This window comes from Octopus sinensis, linkage group LG6, assembly GCF_006345805.1.
Source record: "Octopus sinensis linkage group LG6, ASM634580v1, whole genome shotgun sequence".
NCBI classification, from domain to species: domain Eukaryota; kingdom Metazoa; phylum Mollusca; class Cephalopoda; order Octopoda; family Octopodidae; genus Octopus; species Octopus sinensis.
Genome location: NC_043002.1, coordinates 35,487,870 through 35,509,107, shown reverse-complemented (window position 1 = coordinate 35,509,107; position 21,238 = coordinate 35,487,870). Strand labels below are relative to the sequence as shown.

Sequence of the window (21,238 nt, the reverse complement as noted above, 5' to 3'; positions counted from 1 at the left end):
ACTAATTAGCTGATATGTGACGTTGCTTATTTTTAGATTTTAAGCACTTGGTGTTTTCTCATTTTCCAGTTAATTGAGCTTTTCAACTTGATCTGTGACAGTCTACTGTATGTGTATCTAACATGCAGAACACTCCTCTTTCAATATCAGCTGGAGACTTCCTCCTGATACTATGATACAAAACCTGTTTAGAGTTTATATTCAAAATTCTTTATAACAATTAAGCTTTTTGTAATTCTGATCAACATTATCAGACCAAGTGGAGATTGCCAGCATTTTACTTTCTCAATTTAAGTAATTTGTCTAAAACAGTACTTTTATATGATTATATTAAGGTAAGGCCTAATGTTCAATAAGATATAAGCAGTGTTAAATGCACACGTTGGAATGTATTATAATTAGACATGACTGTGATTAAATGGTTGGCTTTGCAACTATGTGGTTTGGGGGTTATTTTCACTACACAGTATCTTGGGCAAATTGTATTTATAGCTCAGGACCAACCAATTCCCCATGGATTAATTTGATTGGTAGAAAACTAAGAAGTTAAGAGAGAGTGTGCATGAATGTTGATATTTTGTTTAATGCTGTTTAATCAAAATGATAGTGAAGTTTACATTCTAGTTGATATTACTACTAGTTGCTCTGATCTTTCAAAGACCTCTAAAATAATAATCCTTTCTACTATAGGCACACAAGATGTGCAATTTTGAAAGAGTTGGGATAATCAATTTTATCTCCACAAGTAATCAAATGTTGCAAACTTTATCAATCCCGAAAGGAATGAAAGGCAAAATGGACCCCAGCAGAATTTGAACTCAGAGCATTAAGTCAGAAGTGCTACTAAGCATTTTGTTTGGGGTGCTAACAATACTGCCTTGAATTCATCTCCTTTGTCTTATTTCTGTCTTTGCTGATTTCCATGACACCACCCAGCTTTGATTTTTTGATATATTTGCAATGAATACTTTCAATTGGCTAAAATTATATAACATAAAATGCTCCTAACTTCTTTATCAATTTATAAGAAAGAAAACAAATGCAATTTTCATCAGCAGCATGCAAAACAACTTTAGAACTGCACTTTTAAAAAACATAATTTGGTGGCAATTTGGAAAACTTCAAGGTACAAAGGATACTTTATTTTACTGATACCAGTGGGATGAAAGGCAAAGTTGACCTTGATGGGATTTGAACTCAATGACAAGACGGTTTGCTTTCCACCATTTTAGCATCTATAAAATAAAATACCAGTCATGTACTGGTGCCAATGTAATTGACTATCCTCTTCCAATAATAAGCCTTTCTCCTCTGAGTACAAGGCCTGAAATTTGGAGGGAGGGTCCTAGTTGATTATATTGGCCTCAGTTCTCATCTGCTACATATTTTATTTTTCCCTTAACAGATAAAAAGATTAAGTCAACCTTGGCAGCATTTCAAGAAATGCTGCTATGCTTTTTGTTCAGAATGCTAGCAATTCTGCCAGCCTACCCCACTTGAATAATAACTAGCAGGACTTGTGAATATTTCACAGAATTAATGGTAAATCTATTGGGTTATTTCTGAAAACTTTATCAAAATAAGACTGCAAGTGTAGCCTGTGTTGTCTGTATCAAAAGATAGTCACTCATCTACTAATCATTGAAAAGTGAAGGAAACTGGAATACAATGATTACTTACTGCACTCTATATACTTTATGCACAATTTTATAGATTTAATACACAACACTCTTCACCTTCCTCCCTTTTGCTCTTTGCTGTTCCCTTCAACTGATCACATGAAAGTGTTACAGACAGGCTAAGTAATGGAAGAAAAAAAAATTACACATTTCACTCACAACCATCTCTCCTCCCTCCTCAACTGCATTGAGACATTACACAGGCTAAGTAACAGAGAAACTAGCAAAATTATTATAAGATCCTTTCTTCTATAGGCACAAGGCCTGAAATTTTGGGGTAAGGGCTGGTCGATCAACACCAATGTTCATCTGATACTTATTTTGTTGACCCAAAAGGCTGAAAGGTAAAGTTGAATAATGATTTCAAATTTTGGCACACGGTCAATAATTTCAGGAGAGGGAGCAAGTTGATTATATCGACGTCCCCCCCCCAACCTCTGCAGTGCTCAACTGGTACTCATTTTATTGATCCCAAAAGAGATAAAAGTTAAGTCAACCTCTGCAGCATTTGAACTCAGAATGTGAAGGCAGATGAAATGCTGCTAAGCATTTTTGTCCAGAGTGCTGACAATTCAGCCAGCTTGCTCCCCAAGAATAATAGTAATCCTTTAGTGGCAGCTCATCAATGAAGTCTACCCTGAAGGGATAAGACAAAATTGGCCTCTGCTCCTAATTAGAAAAAGGTAAAAGAAAATTTTAAAAAAGCATCAATGGTGGCCAGAAGTGCATAAATATTATACAAGATAAAAAAACAAATTAGACAAAGCCATGAACAGGTAAAAGTAAATAGGCATGTCAGTGGAAGTGTTGATCAACGTTGGGAAGCATGGCATTTTGAAAAGTACAGTTAACCTTATAAGCTAACAATCAACATGGATAGTTTAATCCATGCCTCAACAGTTCTGGGTGTGAAAAAATTCTGCACATGTAAGTTTGCTTCCTATCTACATGGTTCCACATTCAGTCCCAGTGCATGGCTTTGATCAGTGTCTTCTAATATAGCCTCAGGCCAGTCAGTCTTGTGTATGAATTTGATTGATAGAAACTGAAAGGCGGCGAGCTAGCAGAAACGTTAGCACGCCTGGTGTAATGCTTAGCAGTATTTTCGTCTGCTGTTACATTCTGAGTTCAAATTCCGCCGAGGTCGATTTTTGCCTTTCATCCTTTCGGGGTCGATTAAATAAGTACCAGTTATGCACTGGGGATGATGTAATTGACTTAATCCCTTTGTCCTTGTTTATTCACTCTATGTTTAGCCCCTTGTGGGTAGTAAAGAAATAGGTATTTCGTCTGCCATTACACTCTGAGTTCAAATTCTGCTGAGGTCGACTTTGCCTTTCATCCTTTCAGGGTTGATAAATTAAGTACCAGTTACGCACTGGAGTTGATGTAATTGACTTAATCCCTTTGTCTGTCCTTGTTTAGCCCCTTGTATGCAGTAAAGAAATAAGAAACTGAAAGAAGCTTGTCATGCATATATATATATTACAAGATACATTAGAATTTAGGCACATCACGTTGGATGCCAGAAATGGATTAGATACAATGACATAGGGTTCTCCAGTGAAGTAAAACAATCAGGAAGATATGTGTTGGTAGGTTAATGTATGTAAGTACCAACTCCAATTTAAACTGTAGCTCTGATCCAGGCTGGCTCTAATTGTGACATAGGTATAAAAGGAGCACAAATAGAGTTCAAAATTTACGACAGCTATTTCAGGAGAATTTTATTGAGGTATTCATAGATTACATCGTCGTAACATATAATCTGCCTTTTAAATGGTATAAACAGGTGAGATACTGCCTTGATGATGAAGATGAATCCAGCCAACATGCAGGCTGGATTCATAATCATCAAAATTTTATACCTATTTAAAATGTATACTATAAATATATTAATCAGCCAAAACAGATGTCATAAGTTTTAAACCTCATTTGTGTTCCTTTATATATATATATATATATATTGTGTGTCCCACCATCGCTAGACCACAGTGTTAGTTTGTTTACGTCCTGTAACTTAGTGGGTCGGTAAAAAAAAATCAACAGAACAAGTACCGAACTTTAAAAATAAGTACTGAAATCGATTTGATCGACTAAAATTCTTCAAGGTGATGCTCCAGCATGGCTACAGTCCAATAACTGAAACAAAAGATGAAAGATAGATATATTAGATTAAAGAAAGGCACCCAAAGTTGTTGAAAATATAGTGGATAATAAAATAAAGTAACTCAATTGACAGTCCTCCGACAGACTTCTTGGTTTGAACATGAGTCTGTAACGATTTAAAATATATAATTAAGGTTTCGAGTTTGCAGTAGTGTAGTGTTTAGGTTATAAGGGGACGTAACTCTTAGGGTGTAGATTATATTGTCTACTCTTGTTACATGTGTAAATAAACCAGAATCCGAAGTCCAAACATGGCGAGTTCGGCACCGCGTAAACTTGTTGAATTATTTTATGATGTTGTTTCGCCTTATTCATGGCTAGCTTTCGAGGTAAGTATAAATGCTAGTTTTTGTTTATCTCCAGTCTTTCATGATTGAACGAACCCGCGGGAAAAGACGTTCCAGCTGTGAATATCCCGCCTTTTTCTCAGACTCAAGACTCATGAACTATGAACGTATAAGTTAAGCTCCAGTTTTTGACCCGAGCAAAAAAATGAAAACAAAATAGTAATAGGTGTAAAATAATGTGTAGTAAACGAATATGGGATCTTTTCGGTTTGAACGGCAGTTTTTAACATAATTTCTAGGTAACTAAAAAATTTTAAACTTCGTATACTGGTAGAATGTGTTTATAAAGCATCTTTTTCTCTTTGGCTTTATTGAGAAAATTCTATAGTTTGTAAGATATTTGTTGTTGTTTTTTCTGCAATTTCAACCAATCACTGACGTCTATTGAGATAAAAAAAACATTCTGTGCCGTATGAATATGTCCCTCGTTTAAGAAACAGATTGGGTTTATTTACATTTGTGAAGAAAAAAAGATACCCTTCCCCCATCCCTAACCCTAACCCTAAAACAAATTGAAATGCAATAGATCGATACTAGGGTCATAATTATGGGTGACAATTTCATATGACACCGCTAGAGAAAAACTGCCGTTCAAACTGAAAAGATCCCGAGCATGAAAGAAAAAAATGCGCGCTGGTGAACGGGGGTGGGGAGAGATGACTCGGAAAATTCACTTTCCTAAGGTGCTATGCAATGGGACTGAACCTGGAACCGTGTGGTTTGTCCAGGTCCTCCCACTATTGCCTCGGGCCGACCAATGCGTCCTCGAGACCGAATGTGGTATTTCTGTTTTTCGCACAAAATTTTTTTCGATTCTGTCTTCTGCATAATGGTATTAAAAGAAACAATTGCAGCGTAGACGTTTGTAAGTAAGCCATTCAAGAACATACACACCCACAAAAAGAAAAACGTTACTTTCACTGCAACATTTAAATTTCATTTGTGTCTAAATATTTTCGTTCTTTGAAACCGCAACAAAACCCTGACAAAAATTCGTTCTACATCTGTCTTGTCAGTGAACAAGTCTCGGTATCAAAGCGACGAAAATATTGAGATTGAATTCAGGTAAGTGCGCGCTGGCGAAAGGGTGGGGACGACTCGGAAAATTCACCTTTTCCCCGTTCGTCGGCGCAATTTTTTTTCGTCATATTCGTTCATTACACATTATTCCACACCCAGTACGCTATTTTATGTGTAAAGGTAAGAAATCTACAAGTGAACCAAGGTTTCTAGTCACTTCCTATATCCAATTGGATCCAATTTAATTTACACTGGAGCCACTGGTCTAGATTGTCACTTCACAGTTACAAATTCAAATTCCTCCAGAATGAACTTTTATTGTTTATGCCCAGAAAACAAGGAAATATATTGTTTTTTGTTGTTTTGCAACAAAAATAATTTGTTGGCCGAACAAATTTATAATCAAAGACGTTCCACTTGTAAATATCCAGTCTTTTTACGGTGGAGGTAGCGTAGTGCATTATAGAATGAGTATGCCCTTTAAACCAGTGCTTCTCAAACTATCTGATGTGGCGTACCGGCAGTCTCCCCCCCACCCCAATGTGCCAGGGACCGGTAATATTTCTTAGTAATATTAATTTATACAGGAAACAATATATGCAATGAATATAATAAAAGTCGTCGACAATTCTTTTTATCTTTTATTTATTTTGTAAACAAATATTGCAATAATACACAAGCATTTTATAATGTTTCTTTCTTTTCTGGAAACTCGCCGCGTCCCGGCAGCTGATGGCTCACGGACCACCACTTTGAGTAGCACTGCTTTAAACGATCGTGTTCTTTAAGATAGGTTTTATTATTAGCTTAAAATGCCGGCAGCAGCGTGAAGATTCATTTATGAGTATTGGTAATATACAGAATTCCAGTTGGACTATGTAAGACTTTACAATTAATAATAATAATAAAAAAGAATATTTCACTTTAATATCATATATCTATTTTCCCCTGGAAAGTAAGATATATGGTAATGAATTATCTTTGGCAACGCAACAAACTCTAATCTCTTCAAATCCTTGAATAAAACTAAAACCAGGGTGAGCAAACATGAATTCTGTTTATATCTATATATATAAAACTCTAGTTGTGTGAGTGTCTGTCCCCTTCGATTTAGATTCCTAACTCCTCCCACATTTTGCGGTGCAGTTTAACCAAATTCGGGTATCTTATAGTCGTGATTCATATCGAGCCCGTCTGGCTATTAGCGCGCGTCAACGATGAGTCTACGATTTTAAAAATAATTTAACATCATTTTTTATTCCATTTTAATGCATAATCTTTCGTGTGTCAATGGCGGCGGAGTTGGCGTCCACGCTCATAGCTGCACCTGTTTGCTTCTCCCCCTTCCTTCCCTCGTGAAGCTGTGAGGAAGGGAGTGTAAAGAAATCAACGTCGTAATGCGTTGTCAAGGAGACCAGCGTTCTTTTAGAACAACGACTTCATGGCTTGAAGACACCAAAACAAATGGCTTAGAAAGCCCGAATTGGCATCTATAAGGGAAGTAACTCTCTAAAAATGCTTATATAGTTATTTCCCTTACAAATCCGAGCAACGCCGGGCGATACTGCTAGTATATATATATATATATATATATATATATATATATATATATATAATAATAAATATTAAGGAATAAATCCAAACTTACAGGGAAAAATCAGATTTAGGATTGAATCCAATTTTATAGTAAAATATTATATTATATTAAATTAGAGACAAAACCACTCTTAGGCAAATCATATTAACAGCCATGAAACGATCGTAGTGTTATATTAATTATATTTTTTTAATAATTTTGTTACATTTAAATAATATAAATTAAATAATCTTATGTATTGGCTTAAGTTTTTCATTGTATGATTTGCCTAATAGTGGTTTTGTCTCTAATTTAATATATATATATATATATATAATATATATATATATATATCAAAAACTGATGCAATGAAAGTTGAAAGAATCTGAAATTTGAAAATAACAAACTAAACTCACAAAAAACGTGTGAATTTACAAGCTGTATTTATCATACGCAAATATAGAATATATATAATTTCTTGATTTCTGAGTCCTCAAATATTGATTACTTTTGATTCATTAATGAAACAAACCAACAACAACTGGACTTGGTGTGATTATAGAGAATTCTGGCAAATGAATATCCTCCAAATCATACGTAAAAACTTACACCTCCGATTTATATGAAGCGTAGTGCTAAATTTTATGATAGTTTTGCCTTTCATGGAAATCTATATATATAAAACTGTAGTTGTGTGAGTGTCTGTCCCCTTCGATTTAGATTCCTAACTCCTCCCACATTTTGCGGTGCAGTTTAACCAAATTCGGGTATCTTATAGTCGTGATTAATATCGAGCCCGTCTGAGTATTAGCGCGCGTCTACGATGAGTCTACGATTTTTAAAATAATTTAACATCATTTTTTATTCCATTTTAATGCATAATTTTTCGTGTGTCGATGGCGGCGGAGTTGGCGTCCACGCTCAAACACCTGCACCTGTGTTTGCTTCTCCACCTTCTTCCCTCCCTCGTGAAGTTGTGGATAAGGGAGTGTAAAGAAATCAACGTCGTAATGCGTTGTCAAGGAGACCAGCGTTCTTTTAGAACGACTTCATGGCTTGAAGACACCAAAACAGAAATGGCTAAGAAAGCCCGAATATAAGGGAAGTAACTCTCTAAAAATGCTTATATAGTTATTTCCCTTACAAACTCGAGCAACGCCGGGCGATACTGCTAGTCTATATATATAAAACTGTAGTTGTGTGAGTGTCTGTCCCCTTCGATTTAGATTCCTAACTACTCCCACATTTTGCGGTGTAGTTTAACCAAATTCGGGTATCTTATAGTCGTGATTCATATCGAGCCCGTCTGAGTATTAGCGCGCGTCTACGATGAGTCTACGATTTTAAAAATAATTTAACATCATTTTTTATTCCATTTTAATGCATAATTTTTCGTATGTCGATGGCGACGGAGTTGGCGTCCATGGTCACACCTGCACCTATTTGCTTCTCCCCCTTCTTCCCTCCCTCGTGAAGCTGTGGGGAAGGGAGTGTAAGGAAATCAACGTCGTAAAGCGTTGTCAAGGAGACCAGCGTTCTTTTAGAACAACGACTTCATGGCTTGAAGACACCAAAACAGAAATGGCTCAGAAAGCCCGAATTGGCATCTATAAAGGAAGTAACTCTCTAAAAATGCTTATATAGTTATTTCCCTTACAAATCCGAGCAACGCCGGGCGATACTGCTAGTTAACAATATAAACGATGTTGAAACAGGATGATGCGAGCAGTAAATCACTGGGAAGGACTTTGCTCTCTTCAACGCCCTCCCCAAATAAACTATAAAATATTTTATATTTATTGCAACATCACTATTTATGAGTACTTGCTTGAAGATATCTATTGTTGTTATCTCATTCAATTAACTTAATCTTTTGTTTCCTGTTCTATTTTCATTAGCTGCTTTCGTTACTCATTGAATTGGAGTTATTTCCCTTCCATCAATAACGTCCTGAAGTCCCAAAGATAAAAAATATGTTGATAGAAAATATTGCTTAAGTTTATGCATAAAGCAGTAAATTCTTACGTCGATGGGTTACCAACATAAATTAGTTGTTAACCAATTCGAGAAGTAATTTATGACAAGAAGAAGAAATAGGATGTCAAATCCAATACAAAAAATAAATCATTGTATCCATGAGAACTTGTTATGAAGCTTGGGAATAATCTGTTTGCTGAGTATTTTAAAAATGAAAATGAATTTCTTGAATTGATAATTCAATAAAATTTACATTTTAATAACAAATTAGTTACGTGTAATCGTTGGTTATAAAATAAATGTTTAAAACTCTCTTTTTGTGTTTATGTACTACTTAATGCTGTTGGCACACCTTGGTTAGAAATATATTGAAAAAATATTTATTTCAGGTGTTAAACAGATATAAAAACTACTGGAACATTAATTTGTGTTTAAAACCTGTTTTTCTTGGAGGTATCATGCAGAAAACAGGTAAATAAAGTTGTATTATATTATTTTATCTCATTTTCATTTCTTTAATTCAAAATATTCACTTCAATTTTGTAAGAGCTTCCCCAAACAAACTGGGATCATATTTTAGTTTAACTAATTATAAAAGTGTTCATTTACAAAAAAAAAAAGCAAGAAAAGAGTTCTGTGACATTAAAGAACCATTATCAAAGATATGTGAGAACTTAAACCATAGCTTTTCTTGATATCCACTTTCACTACTATGGCACTATATTCATATGAAAATTAAAAGACCTGTTGATACATTATATGAGATGAAACAGTCACATTCAAGTCAACAGTAGATTAACATTTATATTATTGTACAATAAAGTTTGTATTCCTGACATGTTGCCTCATAGTATATTTTCACCATCTTCACATTTTAGCAAAAGCAGCTTCAGGGTTCAGCTAAATAATTTTCTTTTATGCCATCAAAGATTGATCATATTAATTCCTACCAAATCCTACTCAAAATTAACAGCACAACTCGTTTTTTAATCAGTAACATTCACTTCATCCACTAAAGCACATTTAATTAATAATTAAACCTGTAGTTTTCCATTACCTGCAGACCTTTCTACTTGTTCTCTTTTGCGCATGTGTGTGTATATATATATATACACACACACACATACATTGTCATTGTCATCATTTTAATCAGGTGGAATTTATAGAGGCAGATTTTTCTATGACAAGATGCCCTTCCTGTCACCAATTGTCACTTGTTTCCAAGCATAGTAATATTTTCTCATGGCTGGACATGTTCTCACAGAATATACGAAGTCAATGACACTGCATTTACAGCTATCATGCAATATCAAGACAAGGAGATACAAGCATTCACACACTCACACTTAAAACACAAATACATACATACATATACACACTCACACACACATACATACATAATATATATGTATGTATGATGAGCTTCTTTCAGTTTCTGTCTATCAAATCTGCTCTGAGCAACCCAAGATTATCATAGAAGACACTTGCCCAAGGTGCCACATGGTGGGACTGAACCCACAACCATGTGGGTCATCATCATCATCGTTGTTTAATGTCCAAGCTGCTGGACAAGGTCATGAAAATTACGGAGTGAGTTATATCTAGTTAGTTAGTTAGTTAGTTAGTTAATTTGGCTCAAAAGCAAATAGCAAGGCCATGTAGGGGGACATGGAGTTAAGTACAGGGTGGTGTTCATGTAAAGAGTTCAGGCCACTTGAGGTCAAGGGAGGCTTTGAACAAAGCGGTCGTCGGCATCTTCACCATCTCGTCTGGCAGCTTGTTCCACGGATCCGCAACCTGGACAGAGAAAGCTCCTCTCCTTCGATTGAGATGAAATCGTCGCAGGTAGAGCTTTTCGGAATGACCCCGCAGCCGACGCTCTGGAGCAGGGGTGAAGAACAGCTCTTTCGAGAGGTTACACTTTCCGCTTATGATGTTGTGGGCGAGAATGAGATCACCACGGCGGCGGCGTTTTTCAAGAGAATAAAGGTCGAGCGTCCTCAGCCTTTCTTCGTAGGACAAATTTTTGAGACCATGAACCATGCGGGTAGCCAGCTTCTGGACTCTTTCGAGATGCTGTATGTCTTTGAGGAGATAAGGAGAAGAGGCTTGAATCCCGTACTCCAATATGGGTCTCACCAGCGTGACATAGAGTGGTAGGAATATGGTTGCTGTGAGCATTCCGAATGACCGTCGAATCAAGAACAGAATTCCGCGTGCTTTGTTGGCAGCATGGACGCACTGGGCCGAAGGCGAAAAGGAGGAATCCACCAAGATACCCAGGTCCTTTACCTGATCGGTCCTCTCCAGCAGCAGACGACCCGGCTCGAAATCAAGTTGAGTTGCAGGAGGGGAGCCAACAGGCAGATGACAGCACTTTGACACGTTCAGACACAGGTCCCATTCGTTAGACCACTTCCAACTGATTATGGATAGAATTAAGCTACATGAGATGCAGTTTGGTTTTGTTCCAGGGAGAAGTACCACAGATGCTATCTTCATAATGAGACAGTTGCAAGAAAAGTATTTGGCCAAAAGTAAACCATTGTATTCACACACACATACAAACAAATTTCTTGCCATACCACCACCTATCATATATGCATACACACACACTTTCAAAGATTTCACATGCGAAAACTAGAGTGCCACAAAACACAATCTAAGTTTCTAATGAACCAAGTCTGTGAACTAGTTTAAACTCAGTAACCAATTAATTTCTCTTCATTTCCTCCATGCTTTCTAAAGCAGAAATACCAAGTCAAGTTGAAAGGATATTTTGTTTATCAACAATCTACAGAGAAAAATCAAAAATTAGTAAAGTGCACTGTCTCTCTTGTATAATCCACAACTCAGAACAAACATTACACATGATTACGTTACTTCCTTATAATGCCTCTTAACATGATTCTATTTGTATTTACCAATCACACCACAACAATGTAACAACAAAAGATATATTATTGCTTTGGTTGTGTGGTAAAAAGTTTGCTTCCCAACCACATGGTTCTGGGTTCAGTCCTACTGTTTGGCACCTTGGGCAAGTGTCTTCTATAGCCTTAGCATGACCAAATCCTTGTGAGTGGACTTAGTAAATGGAAACTGAAAGAAGCCCACAGTGTTAGTGTATTTACATCCCCATAACTTAGTGGTTTGAAAAAAAGAAACTAATAAAATAAGTACCAGGCTTGAAAAAATTAAGTACTGTAATCAATTCATTCAACCAAAGGTTCTTCCAGGCAGTGCTCCAGTATGGCCACAGTCTAATGACTGAAACATATAAAAGATAAAAGATACTAGTTATAATAAGTAAAGAACAGATATCATTTCAATTGTATTTATCAATTTACTTTTTCATATATTCTGAGTTATTCTGTTAACAATTTTTGGAGCCATAGCAAAGTGTAAAAATAAAGTAATATTTCTTTTTATTTTTACATTTTTGTGGTGTAACCAGTAGATACTTAAAGAATAATATTGGGACGTATTGTGAGGAAGCAAGCCATTTTGTGTAATGATTATTCTAAGTTGTGGAATATATATGAGTGAAAAGAAATACATTCAGGCAAAGGCATTGCTGTGTGATTACAAAAAAGTTTTCTTAGCAACCATTGTGTGATACTTTAGGTAAGTGTCTTCTCTTACAGTCTTGGACTGGCCAATGCAATGTATATTTGCAAGCTAAATTTTTCTGGTAAATCACTCCAAGGAATCAGTTAAACTGATGACCTTTTATTACATCACTTGGACAGTTATACTTTAAATGGTTACTTTTGGGGATTGCCTCAATACCTGAGCACTTCCGGAATAGAGCATTTACTGAAGTTACCGCATTTAGAGAGTGGTATTTGCCATATGGATGATGTACTGAAATGGGAACATACAGAACAACTGTGACTTTATGCAGTGGTGAGGAAGATTGAGAATATAAATGAAAATGTTACCTTTCAACAAGGGAAGATAAAAATTCCCAGGTCATATAATTTCAGATGAAGGAACAAAGTCAGACCTAAGTAAAGCTGCAAGAGCCCACTAATATAAGTGAGCTCTGCAGATGGCAAATCAGTTTATTCCAAAGTTATTAGAAATAGATAAACCCATAAGAGACTTACTGGCTAAGAAGAATCACTGGCTCTAGGGAGCTGATCAGAGTAAAGCAGTGAACAGCCCGAGGAGGAACTGTTCAAGTACACCATTGTTAATTCTGTGTGATCGTCAAAGAAAGATTAAAGTGTCAGCTGAGATACTTTCAGACTGGGAGCAGTTCTGCTACAAAAAGAAATGTGAAGCAAGGAATGGAGACATTTTACTTACGCTACCAGATCTCTTCCACCAATCAAGCAGAAGTATGCTCACATTGAAAAAGAGGTACTGGTAATGTCATAAGCCTGTGAAAGTTTCAGAGACTTGCTGATAGACTAATACTTTATGTTGGAGATAGATCACAAATTTTTCTGGGAGCCCAAACTTTAAATATCTTACTCGAGGCTCTGACATTTCAGAATGAGACCAATTCCTACATAGTATCTTGTTTCTAGGGAAAGCTTATGGAATGTAGACATACTGTCATGAATAACAGTGGAGTAAAATAGTAGACTTAGATACAGAGTTAATTCGAGACCACAAATATCTGTGGACAGCATCATGGAGAACTTTCTAGAAAGAGATTCCCACCTGAAAGCACTCCAAAACAGACATATTGTACAGTTATGTAAAGGCATCAGGATGAATGACCAGAGTACAATGCACGTAAAGGAATATTAAAACTGTTCCAAGTGGTGTATCCTTTCCAAACAGTATATGGTGGTCCTCTGTGAAGGGTATTAGTCATTTCCTCATTTTTAAGAAATAATGATCTTGCTGAACTTCATGATGGTCTCACTACTCTAACTACAACACTAGTTGGGTGCCCTATTGCTGTCTGTCTTGAACTAATTCAAATAGTGAATTGCTGTATCCTTCTGTAAAGAAGGTAGCTTCTGTAATTCTTGAAGGCTTATATAAATGGCAAAAACACTTCACTCTTAATACACTCCAACAAAGTATCTGCTTTGTGTTTAATAAATTCCAGTTGTGCATGATAAAAGAAAGACAAAATATTACATTGGAGAATTACACTTTCTTCATATAGCTTTCGTATTTATTAGTGATGTGGAGAAGAGGATGAACATGCTAGAGCTGAACTACAAGAATGTAATGACGTTTTCTTCTGTTCTAAATTGTCATAAGTCTTCATGGGAAGCAGTTAAGATAGTGGAGTTTGATTTATCAGATCCTAATCTCAATGACACTCTGGACTCTCATTTCTTTCAGTGACAGTGAATTATTTCACAATGCCCTGCTATGTCTATTGCTCCTATGAAGGATTTTTTTTGCCATTCAAAGAGAAAACTATCAAGGTTCAGGTAAATCTTAATCTCTGAGTTTATTGATTTTTCTTAAAGGAGGCTGAATATTGTAATACTGTATTCTTTAACAATTTATGGATCACATGGTGGAGGCAAGTGTCTTCTACTATAACCCCTGGTTGAACAAAGCCTTGTGAGTGAATTTGGCAGGCAGAAAGTGGAAGAAACTCGTTGCATATGTGTGTGTTTGTGCTGTTATACCCTGCCTTGATGGTTATAAGTGAGTCTCACATCATGCAAGCAGTGTCCTTTGTATCCAATCTTCAATGAAAAAACGTCTAGTCATGAGGAAAATTACCTCACTTGGAAACAGTTGAGTAAAAGCATCCAGCCATAAAAAATCTCCCTCAACAAAATTCCATCCAACCCATTCAGTGGTGAGCAAGCTCTTTCCTTTGCTTAAACTGTTAGCTGAGCTGTATCATTAGTTACTGAATAAAACTTTAAACATACTGACCTCTTTTTTAAGTTGCTAATCTCCATTTAAATGTTGTGCAGCTTTAATGACACAAGCTATCTGACCGTGTTATGTGTAACAATGGTGTGAATCATAAGATTGTCTGTTACAATGGTGTGATTTATGAGTGTCACTTAATACAGTAGCAGTAGAGGTGGATTTGGCAGCAGGGTTGTAGCTGTGACAGCAGCAGTAGTGGCAGTGGCAGTGGTGGTGGCAGCAGCGGTGGTGGTAATTGGTGGTGAAATGACCTTTAGCTAAATAGATAAAACAAATGCTATCTGGTCGCTGTTCAACTCTCATGCTTTTATTTTATTTATATATATATATATATATATATACATTATATACATACATAAATACATATATATATATATTGTTGTATTTAGGAATGGTCATTTTGCCAGTTTATATATATATATATATATAGGAATGGCTGTGTGGTAAGTAGCTTGCTTACCAACCACATGGTTCCCGGTTTAGTCCCACTGCGTGGCACCTTGGACAAATGTCTTCTACTATAGCCTCAGGCCGACCAAAGCCTTGTGAGTGGATTTGGTAGACGGAAACTGAAAGAAGCACGTCGTATATATGTATATGTATATATGTGTGTATGTGTTTGTATCTGTGTTTGTCCCCCCCAGCATCGGTTGTCAAGCGATACTGGTTTGTTTACGTTCTTGTAACTTAGCAGTTCAGTAAAAGAGACCAATAGAATAAGTACTAGGCTTACAAAGAATAAGTCCTGGGGTCGATTTGCTCGACTAAAGGCGGTGCTCCAGCATGGCTGCTGTGAAATGATTGAAACAAGTAAAAGAATATATATATATATGTATATTTATTTTGATTCAGTTCATGCACCACTGTAGTCAACATAGACTAAAACAGCTTTACAATTTTACATTAACAATCTTTTGATTTATCCAAAGCCTTCCTATGAATTAATATGAAAGCAGTGTCTAACTATAGACCACTATTTTTTCAAAAAAAGCTTCCAATATATGTACTCAAGATATTTTACTTGCATGCAAGAATGTTTTGCGATGACAAAAGAGAAAGTTTCTTTCTTAAATATTCCTGTGATCTCATTTTACTTTTTCACTAAAAGTGAAAGCTCTGAAACTAAACAATACTTAACCATTAAGGTTGCTGTGTGGAAGGAGCGGCAACCTTGTCAGACCAGTAAAGGACAAGGATGGACAGTTGCTAACTTTTATTGAGGACCAACTGGCGTGATGGAAGGAACACTTCCAAGAAATACTTAACCGGCCTCCACCTCAAGAGCAGCTAGAATTGGGGCCAGGGATCCCGCTCAATATCTACGTTGGAGAAATCACCAAGCCAGAAATCCACAAAGCCATGAAGAGCTTAAAGAACGGAAAGGCGGCAGGAGTGGACAGCATACCAGCAAAGGCACTGAAGGCAGGAGAAGAGGAGATGATCGATCACATGCACCATGTGCTGAACTTGGTATGGACGACAGAGAAGATCCCAAACGACTGGAGGAAGTGTCTTTTGGTGAAGCTGCCAAAGTGTGGGGAGTTATCACAATGTGAAAAGTGAAGAGGAATTACCTTGCTTTCTATTCCAAGCAAAGTCCTTACAAGAATCATCCTGGAGTGATTAAAAGATACCTTTGACAAGCAACTCAGAGATGAGCAAGCAGGTTTCAGAAAGGAGAGATCATAAACAGACCAGATTGCGATGCTCAGAGTTATTGTGGAGCAGACAATGGAATGTCAAACATCACTCTATGTGTGCTTCGTCGACTTTGAAAAAGCATTTGACAGCATAGACAGGCAGACCATCTGGGACATCTTACGACACTGTGGTGTGCCAGAGAAGATCATGGACATTATTCAATTACTCTACGAGGAGTTTTCTTGCCAGGTCATCCATGCTGGGAGATTGTCGGAGGAATTCAGGGTCAGCACAGGAGTCAGATAGGGCTGTTTGTTGTCACCACTCCTGTTCCTCATCATGCTGGGCTGGATCACCAGGACAGCCTACACTACCTCTGGGAAAGGTATTCAGTAGACACTGATGAACAAGCTGGAGGACTTGGACTACTCAGATGATATCACGCTGCTGTCACTTCACCTGCAAGATAAGGAAGACCACCTTACAGAAACTTCACAGCGAGTGGGCTTGAGGATCAGCCAGGAAAAGACAAAAGTGCTGCGTATCAACAACAAGCAGGAAGAGCCAATCACAATCAAGGGGCACCTGTGGAGGATATCAATGAGTTTGTCTATCTTGGCAGTAAATCAGGTGAATCAGATGAGGGTAAGAAGCAAGAAGGTTTGGCAAGCCTTCGCTATTCTTTAGCTGGTATGGAAGTCCACTGCCATCTCAACTCGAACTAAACTCCACTTATTTAGTTCAAACGTAAAATCTGTGCTTTTGTATGGCTCTGAAACATGAAGAGCCACCTGCAGCAACTACAAGAAGATCCAGACCTTCATCAACATATGTCTCTGGCAGATCTTACATCTGAAGTGGTTTGACAGAGTACCAAACACCGACCTGTGGGAAAGGGCCAACCAGGAGACCATACATGTTCAGATCAAACAAAGGAAATGGAGATGGACTGGACACACACTGCGGAAAGAACCCTCAAATGTGACATGACAAGCACTTGACTGTAACCCACAGAGGAAAAAGAAGTGAGGATGCCTGAAGCAGACATGGAAGCGGAGCATTTTGGATGAGCTCAGGACCATTGACCTGACATGGGAAGCAGCCAAGAAACATGCCAATGATCACAAAAAGTGGAAAAAAACTGTTGAAGCTCTATGCTCCACAAGGGAAAAAAGGATTGAGAAGAAGAATTATAAAAATTAGTTGTGAGTGGTTTATTATCATAAAAAAATAATGAAATTTATGAATTGTGCCTGGTTTGGAGTTAAATATGTTCTTTTCTACTCTAGGTACAAGGCCTGAAATTTTGGGGGAGGGGGCAGTTGATTAGATTGACCCGAGTACGCAACTGGTACTTAATTTATCGACCCTGAAAGGATGAAAGTCAAAGTCGACCTCGGTGGAATTTGAACTCAGAACCTAGAGACAGAAGAAATGCCACTAACATTTCTGCCAGCTCGCTGCCTATGAGTTAAATATATTGTCTCATATTCCTAACCTAATTGGCAAAATTTTTCATGCATGAGAAATAATAAAAATTAGCAATTTTAGAATTTTTATTAACCTTAAGTTGTGTACATAATTATGTTTCAATGACAAAGTCATTTAAATTTCACCGCTGTTATCTACATATTCTTCTTACCTGAAATAACCTAGATACTCACATTGTATGCTATACCTGCCACATTCTAATCTTTCATCTTGTGGACTTTAATCATTTCAAAGGGGTAGCTACAGGTTTTTAACATGGGTGGAGATTTATAAAAAATATTCAGGCATATCTTTTTTTGTTTTGTTTTTTTCAAAAGCCCTACATAAAGGCAAAATCTTTGGTATTGCTCCAACAAAACTCATTAGATTTAAAACCTTTTAATTCTTTCAAATGTATAACAACACAAAGTTATCTATTCAGTTTCACTGTGACTCTTGGGCATAACATCAAATTCTCATACTTTAGTATGCCTTATTGTTGCATTGCAAATTCATCTTGGAGCAACAAACTTGACAACAAAGAAGCATGTAGCCTGCTGATCCAAATTTGTCCATTTACCATAGAAGATCTTCAAAAAATGCTTTAGAAATCTGAAGAAACGGCTAGGTACAAGATCCAGATAACATCCTAGTCATCATCTGGAAGCATCCATTCTTCCACAATTGTCTACTTCTTCAACAAGACCTATAAAAGAAACAAGCCTTCTCAAAATCTTCAATTATTCCACTGACAAAGGAAGGGGATCTTCAACTACCTCAAAACAGAGAAATCACATTGTCACCTCAATCCTCAAAAATCTACAACTTTCTGTTCCTTATTATCCCTTATTGATTCCATCCTAAGATAGAACTAAAATGCCTTCTGCAGATGCAGATCAATACTACCATAAATTCTTATCTGTAGAAGAATTAGAGAAGAGCTCAAAATCTCCAAGCAAAAGACATGAGTACCATGCTGGATTTCTCCCAGATATTTGATAGTGTTAGCAAAAAGGCTATTGTTATGGTTTGGCTAGTGCAGTATTTCTTGACCCACTTTTGGGAGTGGCGCCGGCACGTCTGGAAGAAAAGCAACAGCCCTTTGTTTACTGGAAGAGTAATGGCTTTTTGGAGGGACCTTTTGGCCTTGTGCAGTCGATTCGGGGTCAGAGAGATGTGAGGGCCGAGGAAGAGGAAAGTCGTGAGAAAGATAGAGTAAGGAATCTGAGAGCAGATAGAGAGGATGACAGCAGCAGCGCCGATAAAGATAGGGACATTAGGACCAGGCGGGATAGAGAGAGTATAAGGCTAAGAGACAGATTGAGGATAGAGATAGGCAGTTAGGGCTGAGAGCAGATGGAGAGGGTATGAGCAGTAGAGACAGATTGAGGGGTAGTGATAGAGAGACAGTTGGTATTCGGTCATCAAAGAGGACAGTCGGATTTTGGAAGTCAGGGCAAGCGGTTGGGATGCAAGAGCTTGGCAGGTTGGAGCTAGCAGCACGGAGGGAGATATACAGAGGAATATGCGGCTGAGAGAGAGAGACTACAATATGGGACACTGGCTATTCTAATTAGGAATTAAGGTATTTAATTGTATTGATACGTGCTACGATGTAAAGAGACTGTAGAAGGAAAAAAAGAATTGGTGTATTGAACAGTGAAAGGAACTGAGACAGTGAAATGAACAATGTGAATTGTGTAAAGACATTTTGTACAGCGTTGTGATTTGAACATTGTATAATGTCCTTCGAACTGTATATGACTTGTTGTGTCGTTACCGGACTGTTATATTGTTACTTGCATGTTTAAATGCTTTGATCTGTTGTATACCTGTATTGATTTGTTGTTTCCTTTAAATGCTTTGATGTTGTAACAATTGATTGTCATAAACTAGTGTTAAATGTAAGCCAGTTGTTGCCTTGCTGTTTTGTGTCTCTCTCGGTTGCCTCTGTATCTCTGTGCTGCTGTTGTCGTTGTTGTGTCTATCTCTCCTCTCTCTCGGTTCCGTGGCGAACTTGCCTGTTCGGGCGAGCGACGACGGGTGATTCCGTAACATATGTTATATATTCTGTAGAACAATGATATACTAGATAAAATTTCCAAAACCATCACTGCCTTGTACAAAGACAATCAAGCTTTGTGCAAAGTGCAGCTGATCTGACTAAAGAATTTTAAATAACAACAGGAATCTTTCAGGGAGACATCTTAGCTCTTTTCTTTTTTTTAAATTTTAATAGACTACGTCTTTAGCTAAAATCATAACCACATTCAAGACAAAGGCCTCACCAGTAAGCAGAAGGGATCAAGATATCAGAAACTGCATTTCTATGACCTTCAGAGAAGGTTAGATATATACTGATGATCTTGCTCTCACATCTCATCAACTGAACAGTATGATGCATAAGACTTGTTAACATCTCTGAGAATACAACAGCAAAACATGGTGTTTCTCAATGCTAAAGAAGATTGAGTACATGACATCAATAACAAACAAAAGCCATCTGCCAATTTGTCCCAAAATCAATGACTTCAGGTACTTTGGGTTTTATGTTACTGTCAATTAGAAATTCTTCCTGACATGCTAGAACTGACTTAGAGTGTCTGAAACAAGCTCCAAAACATCTGGCAATCAAGTATTTCAAAGTCAACACAGCTTGCCTTCTTCAGCACATATGTAAAGAGTATTTTTCTCTGAGGAGCTGGAATCTGGACTATGAAAGAGGAACTTCAAGATAGCTTTGATGATACATAAGGTCTTAAAATAAGGTGTGAGCACAAAGCCAAAGAGGAGATTTATAGACTCATTTTACCGATCTCTACTATTATTGCTCAATGCAGAGTATTCTTTACTGGCCACAGCTATCAAACTGAACAATAGGCCATATCAGATGTTAAAATTTGGAATCTTCTGCACCTCAATAAGGATGAAGACCACTCAACTACATTGATGTTATTGGAAGAGACACAACATGAAACAGAGGGCCTACTAAAGCTACTGGAGGACAGACTTTTGGCACAGCATTGTAAGTTGAAGATGCTCGCCTTTCTGAAAACTAGCCTAACCTATTAGAATTTTTTGGAAAGTTACTCATGACAAAACAACATACTCCCTAAATAGAAATTAATAGCATACTCCCCAAAGAGAAATAATCTAGCACTATGAATCTCTGTTTCTTAAAGTATTGCATTGATTTTTCTTCTTCTCCATGAGTTACATTTTTCTGTCCCTGTATCTATAACAAACCTGTTCTTGTTACTATCAACATGTGAGACTGTAAGATTTTAAAAACTTTATGTACTTTTCTCTAAACATTTATCCTTTTTACCTCTAACCTTTTACAACTATCAAAGTCATGTTATACATACCCTATTGATTCAATTATCTTAGCAAATTTTGTAATCTAAATGGTACTTTGACATTTATTCCCTACCACCTGTTATCAAGAATAAATGTTATATAATATTTCCATAACAATTTTGTGTTTGTTCAAT

The 21,238-nt window shown here is 37.0% G+C and overlaps 1 protein-coding gene across 2 annotated transcripts in view; it reads left to right on the top strand.

Annotated features, from left to right (window-relative positions):
• Window positions 1-4,051: 4,051 nt before the first annotated feature.
• LOC115213158 (glutathione S-transferase kappa 1) overlaps window positions 4,052-21,238 on the top strand; it is a 61,065-nt gene continuing 43,878 nt past the window's right edge. For both annotated transcript variants that reach the window (XM_029782095.2, XM_029782093.2), the window contains exons 1-2: window positions 4,052-4,177; window positions 9,158-9,239. In XM_029782095.2, the coding sequence (XP_029637955.1) occupies window positions 4,100-4,177; window positions 9,158-9,239 (160 nt within the window). In that variant the 5' untranslated portion in view covers window positions 4,052-4,099. The remainder of the gene's footprint in view (window positions 4,178-9,157; window positions 9,240-21,238) is intronic.